The sequence below is a fragment of the Chrysemys picta genome, chromosome 4 (genome assembly GCF_011386835.1).
Source record: "Chrysemys picta bellii isolate R12L10 chromosome 4, ASM1138683v2, whole genome shotgun sequence".
Lineage (NCBI taxonomy): Eukaryota > Metazoa > Chordata > Testudines > Emydidae > Chrysemys > Chrysemys picta.
In genome coordinates this window covers 138,306,061-138,331,989 of record NC_088794.1, presented here as the reverse complement: position 1 = coordinate 138,331,989, position 25,929 = coordinate 138,306,061, and the positions used below count along the sequence as shown (strand labels likewise).

The following is a 25,929-nucleotide window of genomic DNA, read 5'->3' as shown; positions in this document are numbered from 1 at the left end:
CTGCACAATCTAGCCCTCTGTTGTCAGACCATTACCTTTACTGTCACATTTTTAACAGTCTTTTACAGCTGCTAACTTTCCATCGTGTCTTTTGATTCACAGGAAACACAAATCGGGAAAAGCTATCCTGGGGTTTCTGCACACCGCTGCGTCCCCATAATGAATGAATCCAGCAGTCCGGAAGTCTGCTACCCACCAATGCCCTATGAAGACAGCAGGAGACTGCTGGTTGTGTGCTACAGTATTGTTTTTGCTTTAGGCTTGCCAGCGAATTGCTTTACTACATGGCTAACATTTATACAAATCCGAGGGAAGAACGTTCTTGCCATCTATATTTTTGGCTTATCGCTGTGCGAGCTGATGTACTTGAGTACCCTGCCCCTCTGGGCTATCTATGTACAAAACCAACACAGATGGGAGATGGGGTCAATGGCTTGCAAGCTAACAGGATATATCTTTTTCTGCAACATATATATCAGCATTCTGCTCTTGTGTTGCATTTCTATTGATCGCTATGTAGCAGTGGTGTATGCTTTGGAATCCAAGGGAGCAAGGCATCAGAGAACTGCAATCTTCATCACATTCATTCTCTTTTCTGCAGTTTTAGTAATCCACTGCCCAGTATTTATTTTACAGGATGGCGAGCAGACTTCAAACCGTACAACCTGCTTTGAGACTTTACCACTCAACTTACAATTGGCTTATTTCAACTTTGCCAGGTTCCTAATTGGATTTGCCATTCCTTGCATAATCCTCATTTTCACAAACTACAGAATTTTCCAAAGTACCGAAATAAGCAAAAGCTTGGGAGAACGCCAAAAAGCCAAAGTGAAGTACTTGGCTATGGCCGTCATCACCATTTTTCTGATCTGCTTTGCTCCCTACCATTTGGTGCTCCTGATAAGATCCATAAACTTTCTTTTGCATCAGAAGGACTCATGTTCATTTGAACACCACATATATTCTACTTCTGCGGCATTTCTGTGTTTATCCACTGCTAACAGTGTTGCTGATCCAATCATCTATGTATTGGCTAGTGAACATGCTAGAAAAGATTTCTACAGGAGTCTGACAAGACGGAGATATCCGTCATCCACCAATACCAGCCTCAAGTTGAAAAATTCAAAAGAATCACAGGAAGCAGCACAGACATCGGAAAATTTAAATTTGACCACACTTTCAAAGGAACAGTAGAGGTTTCAACCATCAACAGTGCTTTAATGAGAGTTCTGCTGGCAGTGATTAAAGTGTCCCCCAAAAGAGATGGAGGTCACATGTTTGGGGCATCACAACATCTTGATATGGCTTTGTCACAATGCATGCATGTCGGAGGAGTACTAATGCCTATCAGAAGAGGGATCTGCTGTCTGCCTCCCAACTTACTTAAACCACAGCCCACCAGTATTTTCATTCTAAACCACGCTTTGCAAGGAGCAGCTACTGTCAATTGACTGGTTTCCTTAAAGTCAAACTAAAACTTGACACATTTATTCTCAGGGCTCAATCCTTTTCTCGTACACTTTCAGCACCAATTTTAGCTTCTAAGGGGACTTTGTAGTTCTAATAGAAAAGGAAGATCTCAGGGTTTACATGCATGCAGTAGCACTTGTAGTTAAACACTGGAAATGGTAGACCCAAATTAAAGCCCTGTAAATATTTCTAATAAGCTTTAGACATTTGGATTTAATTTACCTGACATCATCAGGGGAAGGCAGAAATCAAGAAGAATTCCTTGCCTTAAGAGTTACCATAAATTACCAGCTTAGAGCATACAGATAAAACCCCTGCATCAAGCTACTGTACAGGTCTGGAATTCATGGAAATGTATATTTCAAATGTTTGATTCTTTATGTTTGTTCAAATCTTGTACTGTACTTAACAAATCTTGCAAGACATAGCATTTAGTACATTTATGACTATTTTTGATGATTCCGCCACAGTTTGTTTCAACTTGAACCTTACATCTGCAGGGTTTGGCTTGGCATCAATCCCTTGCAAATAGAACTGCAGGGTCTAAGTTGGGAGCTGATCCTTCAGTATTAGTGTTTAGTCCAGATCCTAGCAGATAGGAGTCCACAGCACTGTTGGCTGCCTTATTAACAGCAAGGTATTGAGACACTGAGACTGATCTACCTTCTGGCACTTCTTAAGAGCTCCCCAGGACAAGGTAGTGGTATACTGGTGAGATGGTGTTGAGAAACGTTCATTACTGCTGGCTACACTGTACCTGCGAATAAATGGAGATATGTACTGTCCAGTGCCTTCAATCCAGCATAGCTCATGAGGACAAATTAAAAACAAACAAAAAACTAAACCAAATAATTGTCAGATGGCAGCACATGGCCTGTGATAAGATCTCACGCCTTTCAGACTCTTACAGAACCTAGATAAAGTGGGCAAAAGATGACAAGAAATCGTATCTTGAAACATTCTTAGTATTTCTTTATTTAAATTAGACTTTCAATGTTCTTATCAAATACAGTAATGTCGTTGTAATTTATTTGTACTGTTGCTCCAGTATTTCTTTTATTTAATTAATGTTACTTTTTTGGACTAAACCAGAATCAGATATAAAATGGTATCATTCTCTATTCTTTTTTACATTTTGAAAAAGACATCTTTGAGCCAGCAGGACTTTACCTGAATTCATCGCTTCTCGGCTCTCTGAGCTGTGGCGCAAACGTAGTATATTCAGGAGAAGATGAAGTCCCAGTGGTGCAGATTTTGGATCCAGGCATCAGAACACTTACTTGAGCATGCATAGGGGTTTTTGAAAACAGTGGTTCAAGGGAGAACACTAGATTTGTTTATGGGTAAAGTGATTGCTCAAGGGAGTATACCAAAGTTGTTTTGTTCAGGCTAGACAATGGAAGCTCATCATTCCTCGCTATGGGCGGTGTTCCTTGGAGGGAGCTCATAATGCAGTTAGGGAGCGTCACTATTTTAAATACCAAGGAAGGATTTATTACTAGAATTGGTCTGATAACTACTGAGCTGGGTGTGTGCAGGCGTGGGTTCATTAACATCTGGAGCAGAGATTCCCCCATCATGCAGTGCTTCCCTGCTTTTTTGGTCTCAGAGTTCCGTGCAGTTTTTGCCTTGGAATCTCTGTTCTCCATTCTGTATGCTAATGGAGATGCCTCCCTGTCCCATCTTCGATGCAAATGAGGCTAGGGGAGTTTCCTTAAACCTGTCACTCTTGTCCTAGGGATTTAGGTGTGTCTCCCATTGCCTTTCCATTGATTTTTGTAAGTCTTTCTTCTGATCGGTTTTGGTACAAACAGAGGCTGGGGGTGGAAAGGTCTTTCATGAGTCAGACAGCTGGGTACTGTGCCCTGGTTCCCCAAGAATACAGAACTGCTAGGTAACAGAATGAATTCTAACGTGTTTCTTATTAGCAATGTTGTTTTCCAATCCTTGTATATAGACACAAGAGATTAAACCTTCCGCAGATTTATGACTTGATTTTTTGGAAATTGCTGAATACCTAAAATTTCTCATGAAGTCTTCTGAAAATCAGGCCTTCCATTATTAACAAATAGATACAATGTTGCTGGGAAGGGACCAATACCAAGAGAGGAGTGGCTGGCTCACTACAAAAGCAATTTTCCCACTCTTGGTATTGACACCTCCTCATCAATTATTGGGAGTGGACCACATCCACCCTGATTGAATTGGCCCTGTCAACCCTGGTTCTCTACTTGTAAAGTAACTCCCTTCTCTTCATGTGCCAATATATATTTATGCCTGTATCTGTAATTTTACTCCATGCATTGGAAGATGTGGGTTTTTTACCCACGAAAGCTTATGCCCAAATAAATCTGTTAGTCTTTACGGTGCCACCGGACTCCTCGTTATTTAAGTTTAAGACATTAAGGCTGAGATTTTCATTCACTGAAGGGATCTGGCCTCCCAAATCTGATTAAAATCAATTGGAATTGGGCATCCGCATCATCTGCTCGTTTTGGAAATGTCAGCCTGATGTATTTCTGATGGTAAAGCTGCACTGAACTGAAATTAAAAGCTGGCTTCCAGTTACTAACATTGGAGCTGGCTTAATGTCATAAATGCAGGGGCATGGATGTTACAAGGGTCTGATCCAACGTCCATTGAAGTCAATGGGCATTGCATCAGGCACTACATGGATCATTCAAACCTCCACTTCTCTTCATAGGCACAAAAGGGGTACTGTATGCTTCGGCACCAAGACCTTTTATCTCCAAATGACTAAAAATATCAAGTCCAATGAATTGCTGGGTCTTGTAATACAAATGCAAGGATGTGTGACCTCGCTATTTATCACAAGTTTCTAACTATGCCTTATGGACTCCATGACCTAGACAAAAAGGGGAACTCAATACAGGGCTCTGTTCCATTCAAGTCCCCAGCATGGCAACACTCAGAAAAGAGGAGCACTGGAGATTTGCGGCGATGTGCATTTTTCCAGCCTTTCCTGCTACGGGGTATTGCCTAAAAGCCTACAGGTGCCATTTCATCTTAGGGAGGAAGATTCTACTCCCACCTCCACACACATACACCCAGCGTTCAGCACAGCTATTTGGACGTGACCCCCATGTGAACCTCCAGACTGCTAGACTAAGCCTGAGTCTGGAGACAAGTTGGTGAGGATATAGCATCAGTTTTGGCTCTGTTCCTGAAGAAACCTGGATTTCCCTGTAACTGGTCTTCAGAGGTCCAATCCTCCATTCCCTGCACACCCATGCTTCCCACTAAAGAGGGTGAGAGTTTTTGGTGTACAACAGGGGCCACATTCTGAAGTCCTAAGTGGTTTTTAACTCAATCTTTACTCAAGCCTAATTCCCATGACTTGATTTGGCCGGGAAAGATAAACCATTGCTTTGGCTGCGTTGTTGCCCAGACGTTCATAACATGACTGGAAGATGAGAGCCTTGGTGGTGACTGGAAGCATCTCTGGTGAATATTTATTAACATGAATCATTTCTTACTGGTAATTAGAGCTGCTCAAATAATTCACTGCAACCAATTTATCTGACTGGAATTTTTTCAGTGACTCATCAGATTCTTTCAAAATAATCAGCTTATTTTTAGCCACTTTTTGTGAGAACATGAAAAACAGTAGACTATTTAAAACTTCCATGTCTTGGGCTTCAGTGTGTAGATATTGTTACTGCTAAGATGTTTGAAAAACTAAGCAATCCTTTCCATAGATGAATTGCAGTATGAGCGATACTTTTAAACTCTGCCTTAAAAGGTATTATTACATGCAATATTTGTGTAGTTGGTACCTGAACACGTTTAACAGGCAGGAAACAAACATGCTATAATGAGCGTGAGCTCGAACTCCTTGATGGCAAGATAGGAGATCTTGTAGTCTGTGGTTGCTGTGCTTGCGGCTACCCCTGACTCAGTGTCTGAGAGCATTTTTGCATGGCAAAACTCTCTTCAATTCAATAAGTCTGTGAAAACTAACTCAGGGCCAAGTTTCCAACAAGAGCCTCTAAGCTCACACCTCCCATGATCCCACACAGGCTGGCCTGTGTTCTTTTTTTCAGCGACTCCAAGTAATTCTTTCATGCAGCAATTTGATAGCTCTTCTTCTTAACCACTTTGTCTTCGTATAGAGCATGGGCTAGCCTTCTTGATGCAGCCTGGAGTGGGGAGCAATGCAGAACCTCCCCGCCCCAGAGACTGCTCAAAGAGGAGTTGTGTCTCAATGAGATGCAGTTGCCCTTCAAACCTCCTGGTGTGCATGGGGAGTGTGCCGGGTGCAATGTCCTCTATGTTGCAACTCCCAGCGTGCCCAGATGGTTCTGTGGTCAGGATTTAGGGCTGCTGAGGACATGGCCCTGTCCCTTCCCCATCCCTGCTGGGGTAATATGCACCCTAAAACTAGGGTGACCAGATGTCCCGATTTTATAAGGACAGTCCCAATATTCAGGACTGTGTCTTATATAGGCTCCTATTCCCCCCCACCCCCTCGCCAACCCCTGTCCCAATTTTTCACACTTACTATCTGGTCACCCTACCTGAAACAAACATAGCAGTCTCTCTGGTCCCCTTGTGCAATTAACCCTTTTACAAGAGAGGGGACCACCTTGCCCTGTATTTGCACAAAGGCCCAGAGGCGGATTAAGATTTATTGGAGCCCTGGGCACAAAGAACCCCTGACACAGGTTACCACGCCCTGTTCCTCCTCTTCCCCCCCAAGGCCCCGCCCCCTTGGCGTGGCCAGAAACCAGGCCATGGTAAGAGCTGCCCAGGAAGCCCAGGCCACTGCGGGGAGCCCCTGACCCTCCATGTGCCCTGGGCAGCATGCCCGGGGGGGGGAGGGACACAGGCTGGGGGCTGCTCTCGAGCACCCTGGCCCCTTGCCCAGGGCAGCTGGAGGGTTCAGCGCTCCCCACATCTGCCTGGTCTCTCTGGGTGGCTCTTACTACAGCCTAGAGTGACCGTGTGCCCTGTTTTAGCTGAGACGGTCCCCTTTTTAAGCCCTGCCCCAAACGTCTTGACTTTTTTGCCAAAACTGGGCATTTGTCCCGATTGCTCTTGCCAACTGATGATCAGGTGGCAGAAGCAAATGGGACAAATGCCCAGTTTTGCCAAAATGGGGTTGGGGGGGGTGAGTGGAGGGACTTGGGCCAACTCCACATGGAGGACGGGGGAGAGGGGCTTGGGTCAGCTTCATGCAGGGGAGGGAGGAGGGAATATGCTCACCCTACCACAGCTGGGCTCCGGCTTCTGACCTTGCCAGGGGCCAGAGCCTCAGGGGAAGAGAAAGAGCAGGGCAGCAGAGCCCCAGGGTGAGAGGAGGAGCAGGGGGCAGGGCCAGGGCTCCAGCTCTCTTGCATGGGCCCCCAAATTGGTCAGGGGCCCTGGGCACAGACCCTGTGTGCTTGTGCAGTAATCAGCCACTGCAAGGGCACAAACTAGCCCTATCACACCCAAATTTAAAAAGAAACTGACATGAGCCGTAAAAAGCAACGCTTAGCTGAAATATTATTTGACACTTTAACTGGAGCAGCTGCTCTCATCACTAGCAAGGACAAGAACCTTTCACTAGGATTTTAAACTAATCATTTATGCCTCGTCCATCTCATTTATAACTGTTGGGGGTTGTAGTCAGATTTTCGACCCTTCCAGAGAGTTTCACAGATATGAAGCAAAAAACAAAAAAACCCAACACGGTTTTGCAGAAAGGCTAAACGTTTGCAGAGCGATGAAGGTCTAAGATATGAAATGTGGTAAAAATATGTCACGGAACATCATGTGAAACCCAAATGCTATGCACAAGCGGTCAGAGGCAGCTGCCTTTTTAGTACCGGAAAGAATGCATCTCTTTTGGAGGCCTCAATACATAACAGGGCCCAGAGCGGGTCTATAACCAGAAAAGATCAAATCTATCAAATCACAGGATCTTCCCCTAACATTTTCTTGAGAAAGAGATGGCATTTGAGTGTGCAAGGCACAGGACAGCCATTTCACACTGGTGAAGACCCTAACCTTGCAACCACTAATGCACGTGCTTAACATTACACACGTACATAAAGTTGCTCACAATCTAAATCAGTCTGTGCTTCAGCTTCCCATTTGTAAAATGGGGATAATAATCTTTCCTGTCTCCCACCCTTTGTCTGTCTTGCTAGTTAGACTGTAACTCTCTTTGGGGAAGAGAGTGTCACTTACTATGTGTTTGTACAGTGCCTAGCACACGACAGCTCAGCTCTTAGTCGCGGCCTCCATAAGCTACTGAAATGCAAATAATAATGTTTCAGCATTTGCTGGGACAGGTCCAGAGCAAATTGTTTACATCAATTTTTCTGGGACAGTTTTGGAACCTGTTAACTTTTCTGGAACTTTGGGAGCTTTTTAACCTTCCGAAGGTGATTTTGGGCCTATTTCTGGACCTTTGGGGAATTTTCTGAAATGCTTTTTAACCCCACTTTATAAACTCTTTCTGGACCTTTCTGGGATACTTTTAAGGCACTTCTTGGCCCTAACATGCTCCCACAATCAAAAGAGTAAATTAATAATGGCAGTATGTATGTAATGTCTGCATCTAAGTATAAGCCCTCTGGGACAAGTGCCTGTGTTCAGTAAGACAAACAGGACACCATTGGCTGCAACACAGCTAATGACCAGTAATACTAATAGCATCTACCATTATAACTCCTGTTCATTTGTGGGGGCAGCTCAGGGTGTTGGCAAGAATCTTTACAAGCCTGAGTGATCTGATTGTCTGACAAAGCCTCTTTCCATCTTCCCCCACTGCAGCAATTAAGGTAGGTGGGAGGCACCTGCTGTCAGTATGGGACTTTCTGAGCAGAGGACCGTGAGCCTGGATGGCTTTGACAGCCTGTAGAATCCCAGGCCTAGCAAAGTTTAAGGGCATCATCTGCTATGCATTCCTCTGTTTAACTTTGGGTTGATTTGTTTGCTTTGTGAACACGTCTGGTGGCGGCAGCAGTTTAGGCTAATACTACCCACTGCAGGTAGCTTTGTTTACTGCATGATTCAAACATTTGTAAGTAAGCATCCAAGAAGCCATATTGATAGGTGCTCCGTGAGCTATTGAAATACGCCAGGTCATTTCCCATTAGCGATGCATAAAATCCTGTCTGTTTCTTTAATCCTTCCCTTCAACTCAAGTCTTTCCTTGACAAGAGTTTTGGTGACTGTCGGGGAGTAGTACATTTACTGCAATTTAGGAGATATGTTTGCAGCGTTAACAGGAGTATCTTCAAAGACTGACACCTAAGCAGTATATACAAATCAGCTACCACTAATCTGACTACTGTACAAATCTAAAACAAGTATTTCTCATAATTACTCAGCTTAATGGACCCTGATCTCCTGAGGACGTCATGATATACATATGTAGGGGTGGGGAATAGCCCAGAATAAAAGGGGAAGTGAAAGCCAGAGCACCCTCCGTGGGACAGGGAAGAAGAAGTCTCTGCCAGGTCTGTGGAGAGATGGATGAAAGTCCTGCAGGTCAATTAGAAGGGGAGATTTACCAAACCCTACTGCAACAGAAGATAAGGCTTTGGGAGACCATCTCCAGTACTTCTGGGAACTCCACATACCGCATGGGGCTTTGTAAATGCACTTTCCCTTATGACTCAGCCAAGGGTCTTCCCACGAGTTAACAGAATTATTATGTCAGTGTTTCTCTATTCAAAAAACCACATTGTCTGATTAGAAATTTCCCTCTCACATGAAGAAGTCAGTAATTGAAATAAGGTTTTGGGCTTTGTGTGGCCATGTTATTCAATGTCAGATTTAAAAATTTTATTAAAGCTAAGGTTAAAAAAATGATATAGTACACAGGTTAAAAAAAGAGTGTCTGTACATCTGGGCATAGTGCTTAGATTATCCACAATACAAAGTTTGTTTTAAAAAGTCATAAGATACATATCGTGCATAATCAGCAGTAACTAGGGTGACCAGATGTCCCGTTTTCAAAGGGACAGTCCCATTTTTGGGTTTTTTTTCTTATATAGGCACCTTTTACCCCCTACCCCCATCCTGTTTCTTCACAGTTGCTATCTAGTCACCCTAGCAATAACCCAAATTAAGGAGAATAAATTTAACAATACTGTTTAGATATTAGAATCCAAATACTCGGGTACAAAACTCATACAGAGAGTTGGCTGTAGAAAGCAAATATAGGAATGAGTGTAGATTGACTCTCAGTAATTGAGTATTTAGGGTAGATTGTCCATTTGGAAAATACAATACATGAGGAAAGTATTTCAGATACTTTCCCCACTGCGCTTCTGATCAGCACTCCAGCTCATCCCTTCTGGTATTGCTGATGTCCGAGGATGTGTTCTATGTCCCTCGACCACCTGATGGTGTCCGACACCAGGAGTTGCTGCATCAGCTGAGTGTAGCACTAAAACTGGATTCCCTCCTTTATGGAATAGCCTCTAATTTATTTTTCTTCAAGGTGAAAACCTGCTTTTTTATCAAATATCCACATGAGGAATAACAGCATAAAATAAATCAAATCTTATTGCATCATCTCATGTGTGAGGACATATAAAGCAATTACAGACAACTTGACTTGAACAAAATTCTGGATCCAGACTCAGGTCCACCTCTCTATTGTAACTGACAATGCTGTAAAATGATCAGTAGTTATAACAGATAACCTTAACTTCTCTACGCCCCAGCATTAGGCATCCAGTTCACTAACACTGATGTAGCCCCCCCCTCTCCTGTTCACTAGCCCAGTAGGAGGTTGTTCAAGATAGGGGAAGCCTGCCTTGCGACTTTTTACACACCTTTGAGAAACTGGGCCTGAGGCTCCTTTGTGTGCTCTGCGTTGTGTGTCCATATGTGTTCACCTGAGACCAGACTCAGGGCCGTCCCTAGGCATACGCCGCATATGCGGCTGCATAGGGCACCCGAAAATTTAGGGCACCCCTGGGTCTTAGTGTCCACCCTGCCCGCAGCGCTGCAAGCTATTCCCCTCGGAGAGGTGGAGTACTTGCAGCGCCGTGAGAGAGCTCTCGCAGCGCTGGCGGCGTGACTACATTCGCACTTCACAGCGCTGCCGTGGCAGCGCTGTGAATCCGCGAGTGTAGCCAAGACCTAAGGTGAGCTTTTATCAGCAGGAGAGAAAAAGAACTGTTTGTAGTGGTAATGAAAAGGACCCATTTCCAGCAATTAACAAGGAGATATGACGAACTGTAGGGGGGAAAAATAAGCATGGGGAAATAGTTTTACTTTGTGTAATGGCCCATCCACTCCCAGTCTTTATTCAAGCCTAATTTAATGGTGTCCAATTTGCAAATTAATTCCAATTCAGCAGTCTCTCATTGGAGTCTGTTTCTGAAGTTTTTTTGTTGTAATATTGCAACTTTTAGGTCTGTAATCGAGTGGCCAGGGAGACTGAAGTATTCTCCAACTGGTTTTTGAATGTTATAATTCTTGACATCTGATTTGTGTCCATTTATTCTTTTATGTAAAGACTGTCCGGTTTGGCCAATGTACATGGCAGATGGGCATTGCTGGCACATGATGGCATGTATCACATTGGTAGATGTACAGGTGAATGAGCCTCTAATAATGTGGCTGATGTGATTAGGTCCTGATGTGATGGTATCCCCTGAATAGATATGTGGACAGAGTTGGCAACAGGCTTTGTTGCAAGGATAAGTTTCTGGGTTAGTATTTTTGTTGTGTGGTTGCTGGTGAGTATTTGCTTCAGGTTTGGGGGCTGTCTGTAAGCAAGGACTGGCCTGTCTCCCAAGATCTGTGAGAGTGATGGATCGTCCTTCAGGATAGGTTGAAGATCCTTGATGATGCGCTGGAGAGGTTTTAGTTGGGGGCTGAAGGTGATGGCTAGTGGAGTTCTGTTACTTTCTTTGTTGGGCCTGTCCTGTAGTAGGTGATTTCTGGGTACTCTTCTGGCTCTGTCAATCTGTTTTTTCACTTCAGCAGGTGAGTATTGTAGTTGTAAGAACGCTTGATAGAGATCTTGTAGGTGTTTGTCTCTGAGGGGTTGGAGCAAATGCGATTGTATTGTAGAGCTTGGCTGTAGACAATGGATCGAGTGGTGTGGTCTGGATGAAAGCTGGAGGCATGTAGGTAAGTATAGCGGTCAGTAGGTTTCCGGTATAGGGTGGTGTTTATGTGGCAATCGTTTATGAGTACTGTAGTGTCCAGGAAGTGGATCTCTTGTGTGGACTGGTCCAGGCTGAGGTTGATGGTGGGGTGGAAATTGTTGAAATCATGATGGAATTCCTCAAGGGCTTCTTTTCCATGGCTCCAGATGATGAAGATGTCATCAGTGTAGCGCAAGTAGAGTAGGGGCGTTAGGGACGAGAGCTGAGGAAGTGTTGTTCTAAGTCTAACATAAAAATGTTGGCATACTGTGGGGCCATGCGGGTACCCATAGCAGTGCTGCTGATTTGAAGGTATATATTGTCCCCAAATGTGAAATAGTTATGGGTGAGAACAAAGTTACAAAATTCAGCCATGAGATTTGCCGTGACATTATCGGGGATACTGTTCCTAACGGCTTGTAGTCCATTTTTGTGTGGAATGTTGGTGTGTAGAGGGCTTCTACATCCAGAGTGGCTAGGATGGTGTTTTAGATTTTTAGATGCACAATCTGGGTTTTCATCTTTAGCCTTAAATGCTTGGATCTTCAGACATATAGTGTTTTAAATAAATCCTTCAAAAGACCACCCTATCTAAAATACACGTGCGAGCCCCGGCTTGGCTGCCGTCAGGCATAGGGGCACCAGTTTAATAATACGTACTGCCTAGGGCTCCATAAATCCTAAGAACGGCCCTGACCAAACCCACTCAGACAAAACACCAGGAACAGACTTTTATTCTGTAAAGAACATAGAACAGGATTTCAGTCCAGCAGCCTCCTCTCTGCTTGCCTGCTACATGCTCCCAGCTCAGTCAGTGCTGAGACCTCCTGCTGGGGCGGGGGCAGAGGTACATCCTGGCAGTAACCAGGAAGTTCTCCCAACATGCCGCAGTTTGTAGTCCGCAACCTGTAGTTCCCAGTTGAATTGTTGAAGCACACGGGACCTTGGGCTACACAGAGATAGCATTACATAATATGCATAATTCATATTATTTTCATTGTTGCTACTTTTTAATTATGATGACATAATATTATGGTCTGTGTCAAACAGACTATGGACACAGTAGAGGCTGTGGAGAGTGACGCCACTGGCTCCATCCAGACCCCCAATACTGTGACATGATTACAAAGGGAGACCATAAGATCCTCGGGGTGATGTGGAAGTATGTCCTCAGGGAGCTGCCAGTTTCCCTCTCAGGTCCATGTACCTGTGGTCTCTTTAGCCAGTGTAAGTCAAGCGCTGGTCTCTGTATTATAAACTTTAAATGATATTATTAACCTGGTACAAGGAGGTATAACTGTTTTGATATACAAAGCAAAAAGGTCTGGCCTAAAAGTGTTTTGAAATTGTCTAGCTGGCAGCTTTATTGTCAATTTGACTTCCATATGCAGATAAGGGAAAAGAAACGTAAACAAAAAGATCTGATTCATACCGCATTTTAATGCATGGAATGTCATGTTTCAATAACAATGCACATGGCCACATGAGGGCACCAAACCCTAATCTATTTCATCTCACTTCTAGGACATGCTGGACCTTTCAGCAGAAGAAAGAAAATGAGCATCTCTCTTCATTTTTCTTTGTCTATCACAAATTCTCAGGCTGCTTGATACTAAGGTTTAAAAAAAGGAGCGCGAGGAAATATAAAAGGCAAATCTGATCTATGCTGTGACAAGGATTTTAAGTCGAAAGCGTGGTCTATGGGGAAAAATAAATCACAAATTTAAAAAATGAAAAACAGGGATCTGTATTTGTTTCTAAGAATTAAACCTCTAGAGGCCTGGGTTCAGGAAAGAGGACAATTTCAGCACCTCCAACTGACGGGGATTGAAAACGCTAATGATGCTCTGAATATGTAGGTATCTGCTGAGCCATATATAAGGTGGGGTTGTGATATTTATCAATCTAAGGCAGGGGTTCTCAATCTGTTCCAGAGAAGGAGTCCATTGTACACCAAAAAAGAATTTTGAGACCTCCTTTTTATCTAAGAAAGGGAGGGTGGGTGCAACCTGCCTGGATCTCTTTCTGACTCCCTCTAGGTTGCAAACCCATGATCTAAGGTATTTGTGTGGAGCCAATCACCTTGGTATCTTAAGTATTGAAATAGCACTTCCAAAGAAAGAATCCAGGTACACTGGCATCATTGTCTATTGCAGGGTTACCAACTTCATTATCGCAAGTCTTGTAATACTTAGTGTTTTTCTTAAACCCCGAGCTGTTGAAATTAAGGGATTGCATGAGAATCTCAGGGGTTAAAGTACATTTCTAGCCCTTGTGGTTGCATAGAAACCTTGGAAACTTGAGCCAAGTGCACTCTACAGGCTCAGAAACCAAAAGGCAAAGAAAAAGAACCTAACGTATTATTTCTGGGGAAAAAAGTCACAATTTTTAGCCATGTTCATGATTTGGGGGTCTGATTTCTGCTTTTTAACTCTTGGGATTGGTGAGGCTGCACTAACTGGGCCACCACATCGCTCATTTGTATTGTGCCTTTCACGGAAAATTCTTCTGCATAGGATACTACACTACTGGAAATACTGGTTTTTGAAAGCGGAACAGTGCTCTGGAATCAGTGTCTTACTAAAACGTTGTGAAACCAGAAGCTGGAGAACAGCAAAGTGCAGCACCAAAGCAAGGGTCTAAAAGCCGGTGTCTCAGAATGACTGCATGATAAGACAATTACTTTGTTAACCTTTCCTGACTCAGAATGACAGCATGATAAGAGAATTACTTTGTTAACCTTTCCTCTCCAGACCGTATTTGTTTCAGTCTGTTTTGTTCCTATGGATTTGCCATTCCCAAAAGACAACAGAGTTGGCTGACAAAAAGATGCAAAATATAATCAAATTGACATTCATTTCTAAACTGACAAACTCTTTTGAAGACAACACGGTACCTATGTTACTGCAAAGTCAGGAGTACCTTATGCACTGACAGGCTCCATGTGTTTTATGAGCTAGTCGGTGCTATTTAATAGTAGATTCTTAGTTGCTATAGCAACTGTCATATCCTATGGTATTTATGCTGTGCTATGGTGGAACACCTTTTTTAAGCAACACAGGGATGCCCGGCATGCACGTGTCAAGTATTTAAAAATACATGTTTAAAAAAAATACCTGATATGTTGTTAGAAGTTCTTTCTACCATGATGCTTTGCAACAACAGAACAAGTCCTCTCCTTACAGTAATAAACCAACTATGATGATTATCCAGGAGAGTGCTTTGGGATGTTAAAAGAAAGCCCTAAACAATCTGCAGCATTTTTATACAGTTTCTTTGCTGACAAGTACTATGTAATGCACAGATCTTCACGCTACACACCATCACCAGTAACTATCTTGTGGACTAGTTTCATCACACAGCTAGCAGGTGTATGTAATGACCTCATCAGGGTTGTTCACAGAGACTGGACCTTCTGAATAAAAAGCACAAGCCTCTCCCACAGGAGTTAAAAGAGAAACTCTGTTACCTGACACCAATAAGAGCTTCTAGCCACTAGAGGGGGACATGACACAGGCAGCCAGCATGTGACGTGCCATTGTAGCTAAATTTCTGAAAACTCACACTGTGCTGCTTCTGGATGTATACCCTAAGAGGAAATAGACTTATTGATATCTTCTTGGTAGGGCAAGCTCTTTCCTAGAAAGCAGACTGACGATATCCAGCCAGAGACTGAGACTTGTATGCCCTACTTTCAGTAAATGAAGTAGCAAAAAAGATCAATGTTGAAGTGGAACCATCTAAGAGGAAAGCACTGATACACTAGACCAGAAAATGCTGTTAGAAGGACTAATGGGGTTAGAAGAAGGGAGAGTATGGAGCTAGTAGATTTAGGATGGTGGAGAAAGAAGGAACAATATTTTACCCAGGGAATGTAGCTTATATGTGAAACAGAACATTTCTGCTGGAGCATGTTAGCAACATATCACTGTCCGTCTGGCCCACTTTCATCCAACGATGGCCCTTTTCTGTTGTCTCATCATTGGCTAGAACGCAGCTGGAGCCTTATTCCAGCTCCATCTCTTTCCGACCCCTTTAATAGGTGGAGCAGGCAGCCTTCCAAAGCTTAGAGCAGTCATGTGCCCAGTTGAACTACTGCAATAACAGGGCCTACTTCCTAGGGAATGGTCATATTTAACTAGTCTTTCTTCTGGTTTTGGATTCTTTAGCTTGAGCCCTGCCCTAGGAAGGTGAGAGTCTGCAGAAGTTCTTCTGAATTATTTTCCCATATTGACAAAGACTACTGGCTATTTTTAAGGCAATACATCCTAGCTATAAGAGGTTTAAAGAACACAACATACTTCCTACCAGACACCCTCCTGATCTGCTGCTGTGCCAAGTTAAACAAAGAAGGCACGATCAGCTTCCCTAGATGCAAAATAAACCCTAAATGCATCAGTCAAGCTCTGTAACTGACAGATCAAGGATACTGGACTAAATGGGCTACTAGTCTGATCTGGAGTGGCAGTTTCGCTGTAACCACTAACCCCGACATTCACAGGTAAGGCTAAGTACAGCTGCAGAGTACAGTAGTTTGATGGGGAGTTCTTTAATGCAGTTGTAGGCAGGGGTGGTTTGATCAATCACGCAGTGGTATTGTCTAAAACCATTAGTTTCTTCAAAACTTAAGTTTTCTTGTTTTTTTAAGTTGGTTTCTAGCCCCCATGGATGCAAACAAAACCCTTCCTGCTTTGAGCAGGGGGTTAGACTAGATGACCTCCTGAGGTCTCTTCCAACCCATATCTTCTATGATTCTATTCCAAATGTGGCCTGCTAAGGTGCTGGACCTGATCCTGAAAACACACCTGTGCTTAATTTTAGGGTTACCATATTTCAGCAAGAAAAAAAGAGGACGGGAGGAGCCCCGCCCTAGCCCCGCCCCTGCCCCTCCCACTTCCCGCCCCCCCCAGAACCCCCAACCCTCCCCCCGTTCCTTGTCCCCTGACTGCCCCCTCCTGGGACCCCTGCCCCTAACTGCCCCCCAGGACTCCACTCCCTATCTAAGCCTCCCTGCCTCTTGTCCCCTGACTGCCCCAACCCTTATCCACACCCCCACCCCCAGACAGACCCCTGGGACTCCCACGCCCCATCCAACCACTCCCCACCCCCTGACAGCGCCCCCCAGAACTCCCAACCCATCTAAACCCCTCTGCTCCCTGTCCCCTGACTGCTCCGATCCATCTCCCCACCCCTGCCACCTGACAGCCCCCCCCAGAACTCCCAAACACTCCCCCCCTGCTCCTTGTCCCCTGACTGCCCCCTCCTGGGACCCCTGCTCCTAACTGCCCTCCAGAACCCCACCCCCTACCTAAGACTCCCTGTTCCTTGTCCCCTAACTGCCCCCTCCTAAGACCCCCCCCAACTGCCCCCCAGGACCCTACCCCCTACCTGTACCCTGACTGCCCAAAACTTTCTCCACTCCCCCCAAAAAGCCCCCCCCGTTTCTTGACCTCCACCTCCAGAACCTTCCTGCCCCCTGACCTCCTTACCCTGCTGCTCAGAACAGAGTGTTGGGCTCTGTGCAGCCGAGCCGGACACGTGGCTGAGCTCCCCTGCACAACAAAACCTGGTCCCTGGCCCTGCACAACAAAACCCGGTCTGGCCCTGCACAGTGCTGCTGGACTGGGCTGCAAGGGAGCTGCTGGCTCAGAATGCAGGGCGGATCCGGCTCCTCTCCAGCCCGGGACTTCCCTGCAGCCCTCCCAGCCACTCGCTCTGCTAATCCCGGACATTGTGAGTGCTTTACAAATTCCCCCCGGACGCTATTTTTAGCACACAAAAGGAGGACATGTCCGGGTAAATCCGGACGAATGGTAACCCTACTTAATTTTAAGTGTGTGAATATATCCACTGACTTCACCCAGCAACAAGAGTGAGAAAAAAAATCCAGTGACACCACTCCTGTGCTTAAAGTTAAGTACATGTGTAAGTGTTTGCAAGTTGGGGCCTTACTGAGACTGCAAACTGAAACAGTTGCCCTAAGAGGGGTGAGTTCCTTTCATTTATCTCAATGGGGTGGTAATTCTGTCTCATCTAAGTCCCTAGTCTGCAAACACTTAAGAAGGTGCATAACTTTGTTCACAGGAGTAGTCCCATTGACTTAAGTATGCATGTAACTGTAGTGACATGAGTAAAGCTGCTAAGTGTTTGCAGGCCTGGGGCCTAACTCTGGAGGCTGGTGACAGTAAATGAAGCGTCAGCATTACCTATTTAACTGTTTCACATCAGCAGAAACTTTTTGCTGGTGTGGTGGGTGCCTCAGTTCAGGGCAACTGTGCACCTGTATTGCTCCCTCAGGGGCACACACTCTAGGCTCCAGGCTTCTCACTGTTCCCTCTCAGATGGAGATCGGTGTCGCTCTCCCCCCCCCCCCCCCAGCAGGATTTTTGCAAGCTGCACAGTTTCCTGCCTGCACTGTGTTATTCCGAGCAACCCAGACTACCTTAACAGGCCAGCATCTGTGCTTTGCTCTCTCTTTAGAAGCAATAAAGGGGGTAATTACCCACAGTTATAAGTTACCACGCAGTGCCTTCTAAGCACATTTATTCTTAAGGTGAAATCATTACAAAGAAAACATATAAAATCCATAAAATTTCCCATATGCATGCTACAAGCCTACGAGAGCTCACCCATCAGTCTTATGGGGCCTCAGTAGGTCAAGTCCTTCCAAACCTTCCCAGGAAGAATTTGGGGCCCTCCTTGGACAGAAGGTTTAAACTCCAGTTTAAACTGTCCTTTCTTTCAGAGGGGTAGGTGTGTTAGGCTGTATCCACGAAAACAACGAGGAGTCCAGTGGCACCTTAAAGACTAACAGATTTATTTGGGCATAAGCTTTTGTGGGTAAAAAACCCCACTTCTTTTTACCCACGAAAGCTTATGCCCAAATAAATCTGTTAGTCTTTAAGGTGCCACCGGACTCCTCATTGTTTTTGTCCTTTCTCTGTTAGTCTCTGGAGAATCCAGTTTGAACCAGTATATGCGAGTCTTTCCAGGTGGTGGTACCTCTCTGGAGGTGTTACAACCTGAGTGAATTTGCCTAATCACCCCCCACTGTTTGTAGTTCCTGGAGGACTGTTGTCACCCTCCCCCATGCAACTGCATACAATCCCTGGCCCACAATTATACATAAACTTAATAAAGTAAAATCTCCCAAAGGTATTGCAGGAAATTGCCATATCTGTCACAGTCAGAACTTAATGAATAAAAACAAAAATTTATAAGCTTATTATTTGTATTGCAGTAGCGGACAGCGGTTCGAAGTGAGGTTCTTACCCACGAAAGCTTATGCTCCCAATACTTCTGTTAGTCTTAAAGGTGCCACAGGACCCTCTGTTGCTTTTTACAGATTCAGACTAACATGGCTACCCTTCTGATACCTGATATTTCTCAACCTTTTCAGGGTGGCGACTCCTTATTTAAAATAAAAAATTTTCACGATCCCCTTACAGCTACTGTAAGAGTAAAAAGGTATCGGTGATAACAAAGCTAAGTTATATAATTTCTTTGTGAGTGTGTTTCCAGAGGTTGACAAAGAATACTTGGCCTTGAAGGGTAAGGGTGGGCAGGGAGAGGGGGAGAGAGATTTTTTTTGCTTTACATTATAATAAAATTTTCAAAGCATCTAAACCCCCTCAACTGACTTTTGTGACACCCCTTCCTGGGGTCATAACTAGGGTGACCATATTTCCCAAAGAGAAAATGGGACACCATGCTGGCTTGGCCTGAGCCCTCTCCCCACCCCCTGGGGTGCGAGACGGGGGTCGCTAGAGCCCTCCCTTACTCCCCCACCCCTCGCCCCCATGGCTGGGGTTGCTGAAACCCTGCCTGCTCCCCTGCAAGGGGCTGGCATCGCTGCTTGCCCCCGTATATTTCTCCATACCACACCACACTTTTTTGACAAAAGTGGGCATTTGTCCCATTTGCTCTTGCCAACCAATCAAGTCAGCAAGAGCAAACAGGACAAATGCCCACTTTTGCCAAAGTTGGGATGGCCGGGACAGAGCTTAAAAAAGCAACTGTCCCAGCCAAAATGGGATGTATTGTCACCCTAGTCATAACCCACTGATTGAGAAACATTGCTAAGAGATGTACAAACACCTAGTAGGAGACAGGTTTCAGAGTAACAGCCGTGTTAGTCTGTATCCGCAAAAAGAAGAACAGGAATACTTGTGGCACCTTAGAGACTAACAAATTTATTAGAGCATAAGCTTTCGTGGACTACAGCCCACTTCTTCGGATGCTCTCCTGAAAATGACTGCAGTCTAAGGATCTCATCCTGTAAGCACATACGTGTGTGAGTAACTTAACTCACAGGAGTATTTTCCTTAGTTAGTCACGTGTGTAAGCATGAGCAGGATGAGATCTGATGCCAGCCTTAAGGGACGTTAATTTCTATTGTATTAGGATTTGTATTGCAGTAGCGCCGAGGCGTTCCAGTCACAGACCAGGACCCTATTGCACTAGTCGCTGTACAAACAAACTCAAAACCTAGTTAGTTTAAAAAAAGAGAAGAACTACTTCAGACCTGAGCCCAGGCACTGAGTTTCCCAGTCATTTTGGTGGTTTTACAAACAGTTTCCTATTTTTAAACTGTTTTTTCCTCCCTTGTTGCTATGTGAAAATCCCCCACCCACACCGGACTTGCTGAGTGACAATACTGTAGGCAGCTGATCCAGCTCCCAGCTTGGTTAGCCCCAATGCCAGGAGTGGTGAGTTGTATGGGCCCCTGGTGCCTGGTCTCTAGCAATATTCAGGGCCCAGGGGCCCGGCACCACCAATTGGGGGCGGGTCTCTCCCCTGGCCCCGCCTGCCGTCCCTGCACGCCTCCCCCGAGTGTCCCCCGGCCCCCACTTGCTGCCCCCGTATCCCTGCCTCTCCCCTGCAGCTCCCTGCTGTCTCTGCTCTGCTGCCTCCCAGCATCAACTGCCACCGCAGGGTCCTAGTGCCCCCTATTCAGTAATGGTAGGGCAGGCTGCCCTGACCCTGCCTTTCTGCCTCGGACCCTTCCCTTTTCCAACAGGCCCCTCCACCAGCACACGGGCCCCATCTGCCCACAGTCACCGCTCCCCAAACGCCTCATCCCCAGCCCTGCCCCACCCCAGAGCTCACACCCCCAGCCAGAGCCCTCAGCCCCTGCACTCCTACCCTCTGCCCTAGCCCCCTCCCACACCCCAAACCCCTCATCCCCAGCCAGAGCCCTCAGCCCCCGCACTCCTACCCTCTGCCCTACCCCCCCCACACCCCAAACCCCTCATCCCCAGCCAGAGCCCTCAGCCCCCGCACCCCTACCCTCTGCCCTAGCCCCCTCCCACACCCCAAACCCCTCATCCCCAGCCAGAGCACTCAGCCCCCGCACCCTAACCTTCTGTCCCCGCCCTGAGCCCCAGCCCCAGCCCCACCCCAGAGCCCCCACATTTTTACATTATTTTAAAATATATATATTGGCTTACAAGATGGGGGGGGAGAAGGGGCGGGACTTGGACCTGTTCTGGACACCACCCACAATTATACAAACCTGCCACCCCTGCCTAATGCCCAGCCCAGCATGGCCTCGCCCAATCGGGTAGGGAGGTGACAGACAGGCTGTAGCTTTCAGCAGCGCTGGTGCATCTGTGTCCCTGGCAGGTCACGCAACCCAGCACAGGCTAGCACAGAGCAAGGAGGTGGGGCTGCCGCTCCCGGCAGAGCCAGCTCACGTGGTGGGGAGAATAAGGGCTAACGCTGTGGGCGGAGGTGCTGCAACCTGGAGGCTGGAGAAGCCGCTCTTAGCCCAGCCTGTCGCCCGTTCAAGTCGGGGAAGGGATGTACCAGCTCCTAGCTGAGCTAGTCCCGCCCAGAAGTTCACAGAACAGCTCGGTGTGGTTCAAAAGCTTGTCTCATCAATACAAGGTGGTCCAATAAAAGCTAATACCTCACCCACCTTGTCTCTCTAATATCCTGCGACGCACAGCTACAACTGGGGAGGGAGCCAGTCCCTCCTGCAACTAAGGCAGGGGGGAGAAAGCCAAAAAAAAAAACCAGCCCAGCCAGGTAGCAAGCAGGGGAGGGCTACAGCAGCCTGGCCAAGCTGAACCTGCCTAGCCTTGCACCGTGGGTGCCCAGTTCAGACAGCTGCCCTGCTGCCTAGGCAGGGGAAATTCAGTGCTAGATTCTTCCTCCCCAGGACACATGAATCACTTCCCCCTCCCCCACCCTTCAGCTATGTGTTGCCTGATAAAGTAGCTACAGGTTTCAGAGTAGCCGCCCGTGGTAGGCTGTATCCGCAAGAAGAACAGGAGTCCTTGTGGCACCTTAGAGACTAACACATTTATTTGAACATAAGCTTTCATGGGAGATCTCTCTCCTTACTATTACTATATGTTCCATTCTATGCATCCGATGAAGTGGGCGGTAGCCCATGAAAGCTTATGCTCAAATAAATGTGTTAGTCTCAAAGGTGCCAAAAGTAGCTACAGTGAGGGACATGGCATCCCAGGATAGGGCTGCAGAGTGCTCCTCACAGGCTATTAGCCATTTCTGATTTGATGGCAACATAAAGTCCTAGGTCATATCTGTTCATTGGAGAGACCTGATTTTTAAGTTGGGCTGTAGTCCACGAAAGCTTATGCTCTAATAAATTTGTTAGTCTCTAAGGTGCCACAAGTCCTCCTGTTCTTCTTTTTGCTGATTTTTAAGCATTCTCTCTTATGCTGGAGTAAAAAGTGTCTCGATTTCAGTTTCCTCTATCAAGCTGTTGCAGACATTTCTCTCCGTTTTTTCATGGTGTTTTGTCTCCCCTTAGTCTTTACCTCTGACTTCTAGTCATAGATTCTGCTTTTGCTAAGAGTCATCTTAGTTGTGAACATTTCACTGTGCTGAGGGAGCCTGCTAATGTGAAAGTTCTGTATAGGAAACTAGCAGTCTAGCTTTTTATGTTCTTTCCAACACAAGAGAGTTTGGTTCAGTGTCTTTCGTTGGTTGGTGGGTGGGTGGAAAGGGTAAAGGTGACACAGCCTTGTTGTACTCATTATTGCTTTATTTTTAGCTTTGTGATGGTTTGTTCTCTAGTAAATCTCTTGCGTTACATTGTTTTGTATAGGTTTATCCAGATCACACCATTGTGATTTGCTAGGTTTTATTTCTCATGTGTAAAGGAAACACAAGGATTATTTAATTTTTTTCCTAAAAATATCAAGTCTTGTCATGCCTTGACTAGAGATCTGCCATGGGAGCTTCCTCAGACCTTAACTAAAGAGATAAAAGGTTGAATCTTTCACAGTTTTTCTCCCTGGCCTTATATCAGTTTGCATTGACAAAATCAGAGTTTTAAACAGTAAAACTCCTTCCCCGCTCAGTCTCCTGTTATATCAGAATCTAACTAGGTCCCTCATTTTGCTGGAGAACTTTTTGAAAGTTAGGAGATGTTGAGACCTGATATTTCTAACTTAAAGGAAAAAATAATTGTGAGGGAGAAAAATCTTAAAGTCCTTTTATATACATGTTTGTGCCCTTTGTTTGTTAACACTTTTTTTCTTTGCACTTTACTTTACCGTCTTGGTCCTGCAACGAACCATACCTATTGAACCCAGTAACAGGGCTCTATGCTAGCACAAGGATAGCCCTTTCAGGGCTTACTGCCCGATCAGAGCCTAAATTCTTTGCAACTAGGCCAGAAGGAATTAGTGTCTGTCTGTCTGAACATGTGGCAGTTTTTCTTCTGTGGTATCACTTTCTTTTCTTTTAGCGTTTTGACTGGGAATTCTGCACCATGCTGTGGTAAGAGCAGTGCAGGTTAGACCCAAGAATAAAAAAGACATTACAATTTTTAGCCTAACCCTGTTCCGAACTTCTGGCTAATTTTACTCTGTGCAGGCCATTATTACTTGTTTTCAACCTTCCCTACACCTAATCTCCAACTTCTGTCTTATTTCTTGCTCCTTCTACAGCCCATCCTACTCCTCCTCTCCGTTTTCAGAGTTTATTTTTTTGTCCTACATTCTCCTCCCATCTTCCCTCAAGGCTGCAGATCCTCTTTCTGCCAGCTGAGGGCCCGAAACAGCAGCGCAGCTTTCAGCTGTGAGCTAGACCTGACTTGCCCTTCCTTTCTGATCAATTGAGAGCCAAACAGCCAGTACGGAGCTGAGGAAAGCTTACAGCAGCTAAGCGTTAGGAACAAAGTGTTTACAGAGGGCAACAACATCAAGACTGAATCAGGATTGCCAACTCCAAGTGTTCAAAAATGAGATTTTAAAAATAATATATTTTGGGTTCTTTTTATTTGCCTCCTGAGAGTTTTCCGTTTTCAAGACTGTCTCCACAACTATGCAAACTTAATTTTAAAAAATGTAAAGCAGAGATTTTCACATAATCACCTGAGTTTAGGAGCTGAGGCTTTAAGAAAAACACCAAATATTGCATGACTCTGCTCAAATCGTGAGATGTGGTGGCACTCTGAGATTAGATAGATTGGCTAGAGAAAAATAATTAGGTGTGTGAAAATGTTTGAGTCTTGAGGACAACATTAAGAGAAGAATGAAGACCATGTGTGATGGGGATAGGGATTTGAGATATGTTCAGCTTAGAAAGGAGATGACTAAAGGGGAAGATGAGAGAGGTCTATAAAATCATGAATGGTATGGAGAAAGTGAACAGGGAAGTATTATTTTCCCATTCACATACCACAAGAAGTAGGGGTCACCTGATAAAATTGATAGGCAGCAGGTTTAAAACAAACATAAGGGAGTACTTTTTCACACAACATGCAGTCAACTTGTGGAACTCATTGCCAGGGGATGTTGTGAAGGCCAAAAGTATAAATGGGCTTAAAAAAGAATTAGATAAGTTCCTGGAGAATAGGTCCATTAATGGCTATTTGCCAAGATCATCAGGGCTACAACCTCATGCTCTGGGTGTCCCTAAAACTGTTTTTCAAACCGTGGGTTGTGACCCACTACTAGGTCCCAGCATGTAAGGCGCTGGGTCACCTTGCTTTGGTCAGCACCACCAACCGGGACGTTAAAACTCCTGTTGGTGGTGCTCCCAGCTAAGGCAGACTCATGCCTACCTTTTTCGACACCGTGCTGTGCCCCAGAAGTGGCCAGGAGGGCTGCCCCAGGGGGGAAGGGGGGGCAAGTGGGAAAACTTGCCCCGGGCCCTGCAGGGGCCCCATGAGCCCTGGCCGAGAATCCCTTCCCTGGGTAGAGGCGCCTTTTTAATCTTTACTCACCCGGCAGCGCTCCAGGTCTTCGGTGGCGGTTCGGCGGCGGGTCCTTCAGACCCGGAGCGAGTCAAGGGACCCGCCGCTGAAGACTCGGACCAGTACTCGCCCGGTGAGTACAAGTGCCACAGCGGGTGGCTCCTTTTTTTGTGCCTCAGGCCCCCTGAATCCTCTGGGCGGCCCTGGTGGCCAGCAGCAGGCCCAGCTTCTAGGCAGGGGGGCCACAGGGCTCCGCATGCTGCCCCCGCCCCGAGCACCAGCTCTGCACTCCCATTGGCCAGTTGCCAGCCAATGGGAATGGGGGGGGGCAGTGCCTGCAGGCGAGAGTAGCACCTCCACCAAGGAGCCCGACCTGCTGCTGGCCGCTTCTAGGGTGCAGCACGGTCCGCGGTGCTGACTGGGAGTTGCTGGAGGTAAGTCTGTGCCCCAACCCCTAAGCTCTCCCCAAACCCAGAGCCCCTCCTGCACCCAAACCCCTCATCCCCAGCCCAGATCCCTGACCCCAACTACTTGCCCCAGCCCTAAGCCCACCCAAACCTGGAGCCCCTCCTGCACCGCAAACCCCTCATCCCTGGCCCCACCCGAGCCTGCACCCCCAGTCTGGAGCCCTGACCCCCTCCTGCACCCCAACTCCCTGCCCCAGTGTTATACCAATAAAAACGAGCAGGATCTTATTAAAGGGGACAAGATAACAATGCCACATTTATTATGATAATTTGATTTATGACCAATAACTAATATCTTAATCCTTATACACACACATTATACCTAATACCTATACACACACACACATCCATCAGATGTTCTGCAGCTGCTGCATGGTTACCAGTCCTGCTTGAGTCTGTGGCTTGAGTTTGCAGCTTGGGTTCATAGCTTGTGGTGGCTAACTGGCCAGGAAAGCCAGGCACAAGGACGAGCTGGGTCTCTGTTGGGCATGCACCGATGCCCTTCCATGTTGCCAGCAGAATGTTAGCCTCCTCCAAAGTTTTTCATCTTACCCATTCTTTTTGTAGACTTTAGTTTGAATCTAGAGTCTATAGGTCTTGCTGTGTCACACTGCCTCCAGGTTTGGTGACTGATCACCCGTCAATTGCAGACATGACTTTCAGATTGGACCGGGCTTTGATTTTCCTTTTATTG

General features: G+C 45.9%; 1 protein-coding gene across 2 annotated transcripts in view; it reads left to right on the top strand.

The window, feature by feature from the left end:
* GPR132 (G protein-coupled receptor 132) overlaps window positions 1–3,838 on the top strand; it is a 28,681-nt gene extending 24,843 nt beyond the window's left edge. For both annotated transcript variants that reach the window (XM_065593745.1, XM_005285860.4), the window contains exon 2: window positions 103–3,838. In XM_065593745.1, the coding sequence (XP_065449817.1) occupies window positions 103–1,194 (1,092 nt within the window). In that variant the 3' untranslated portion in view covers window positions 1,195–3,838. The remainder of the gene's footprint in view (window positions 1–102) is intronic.
* The last annotated feature ends 22,091 nt before the right edge of the window (window positions 3,839–25,929 follow it).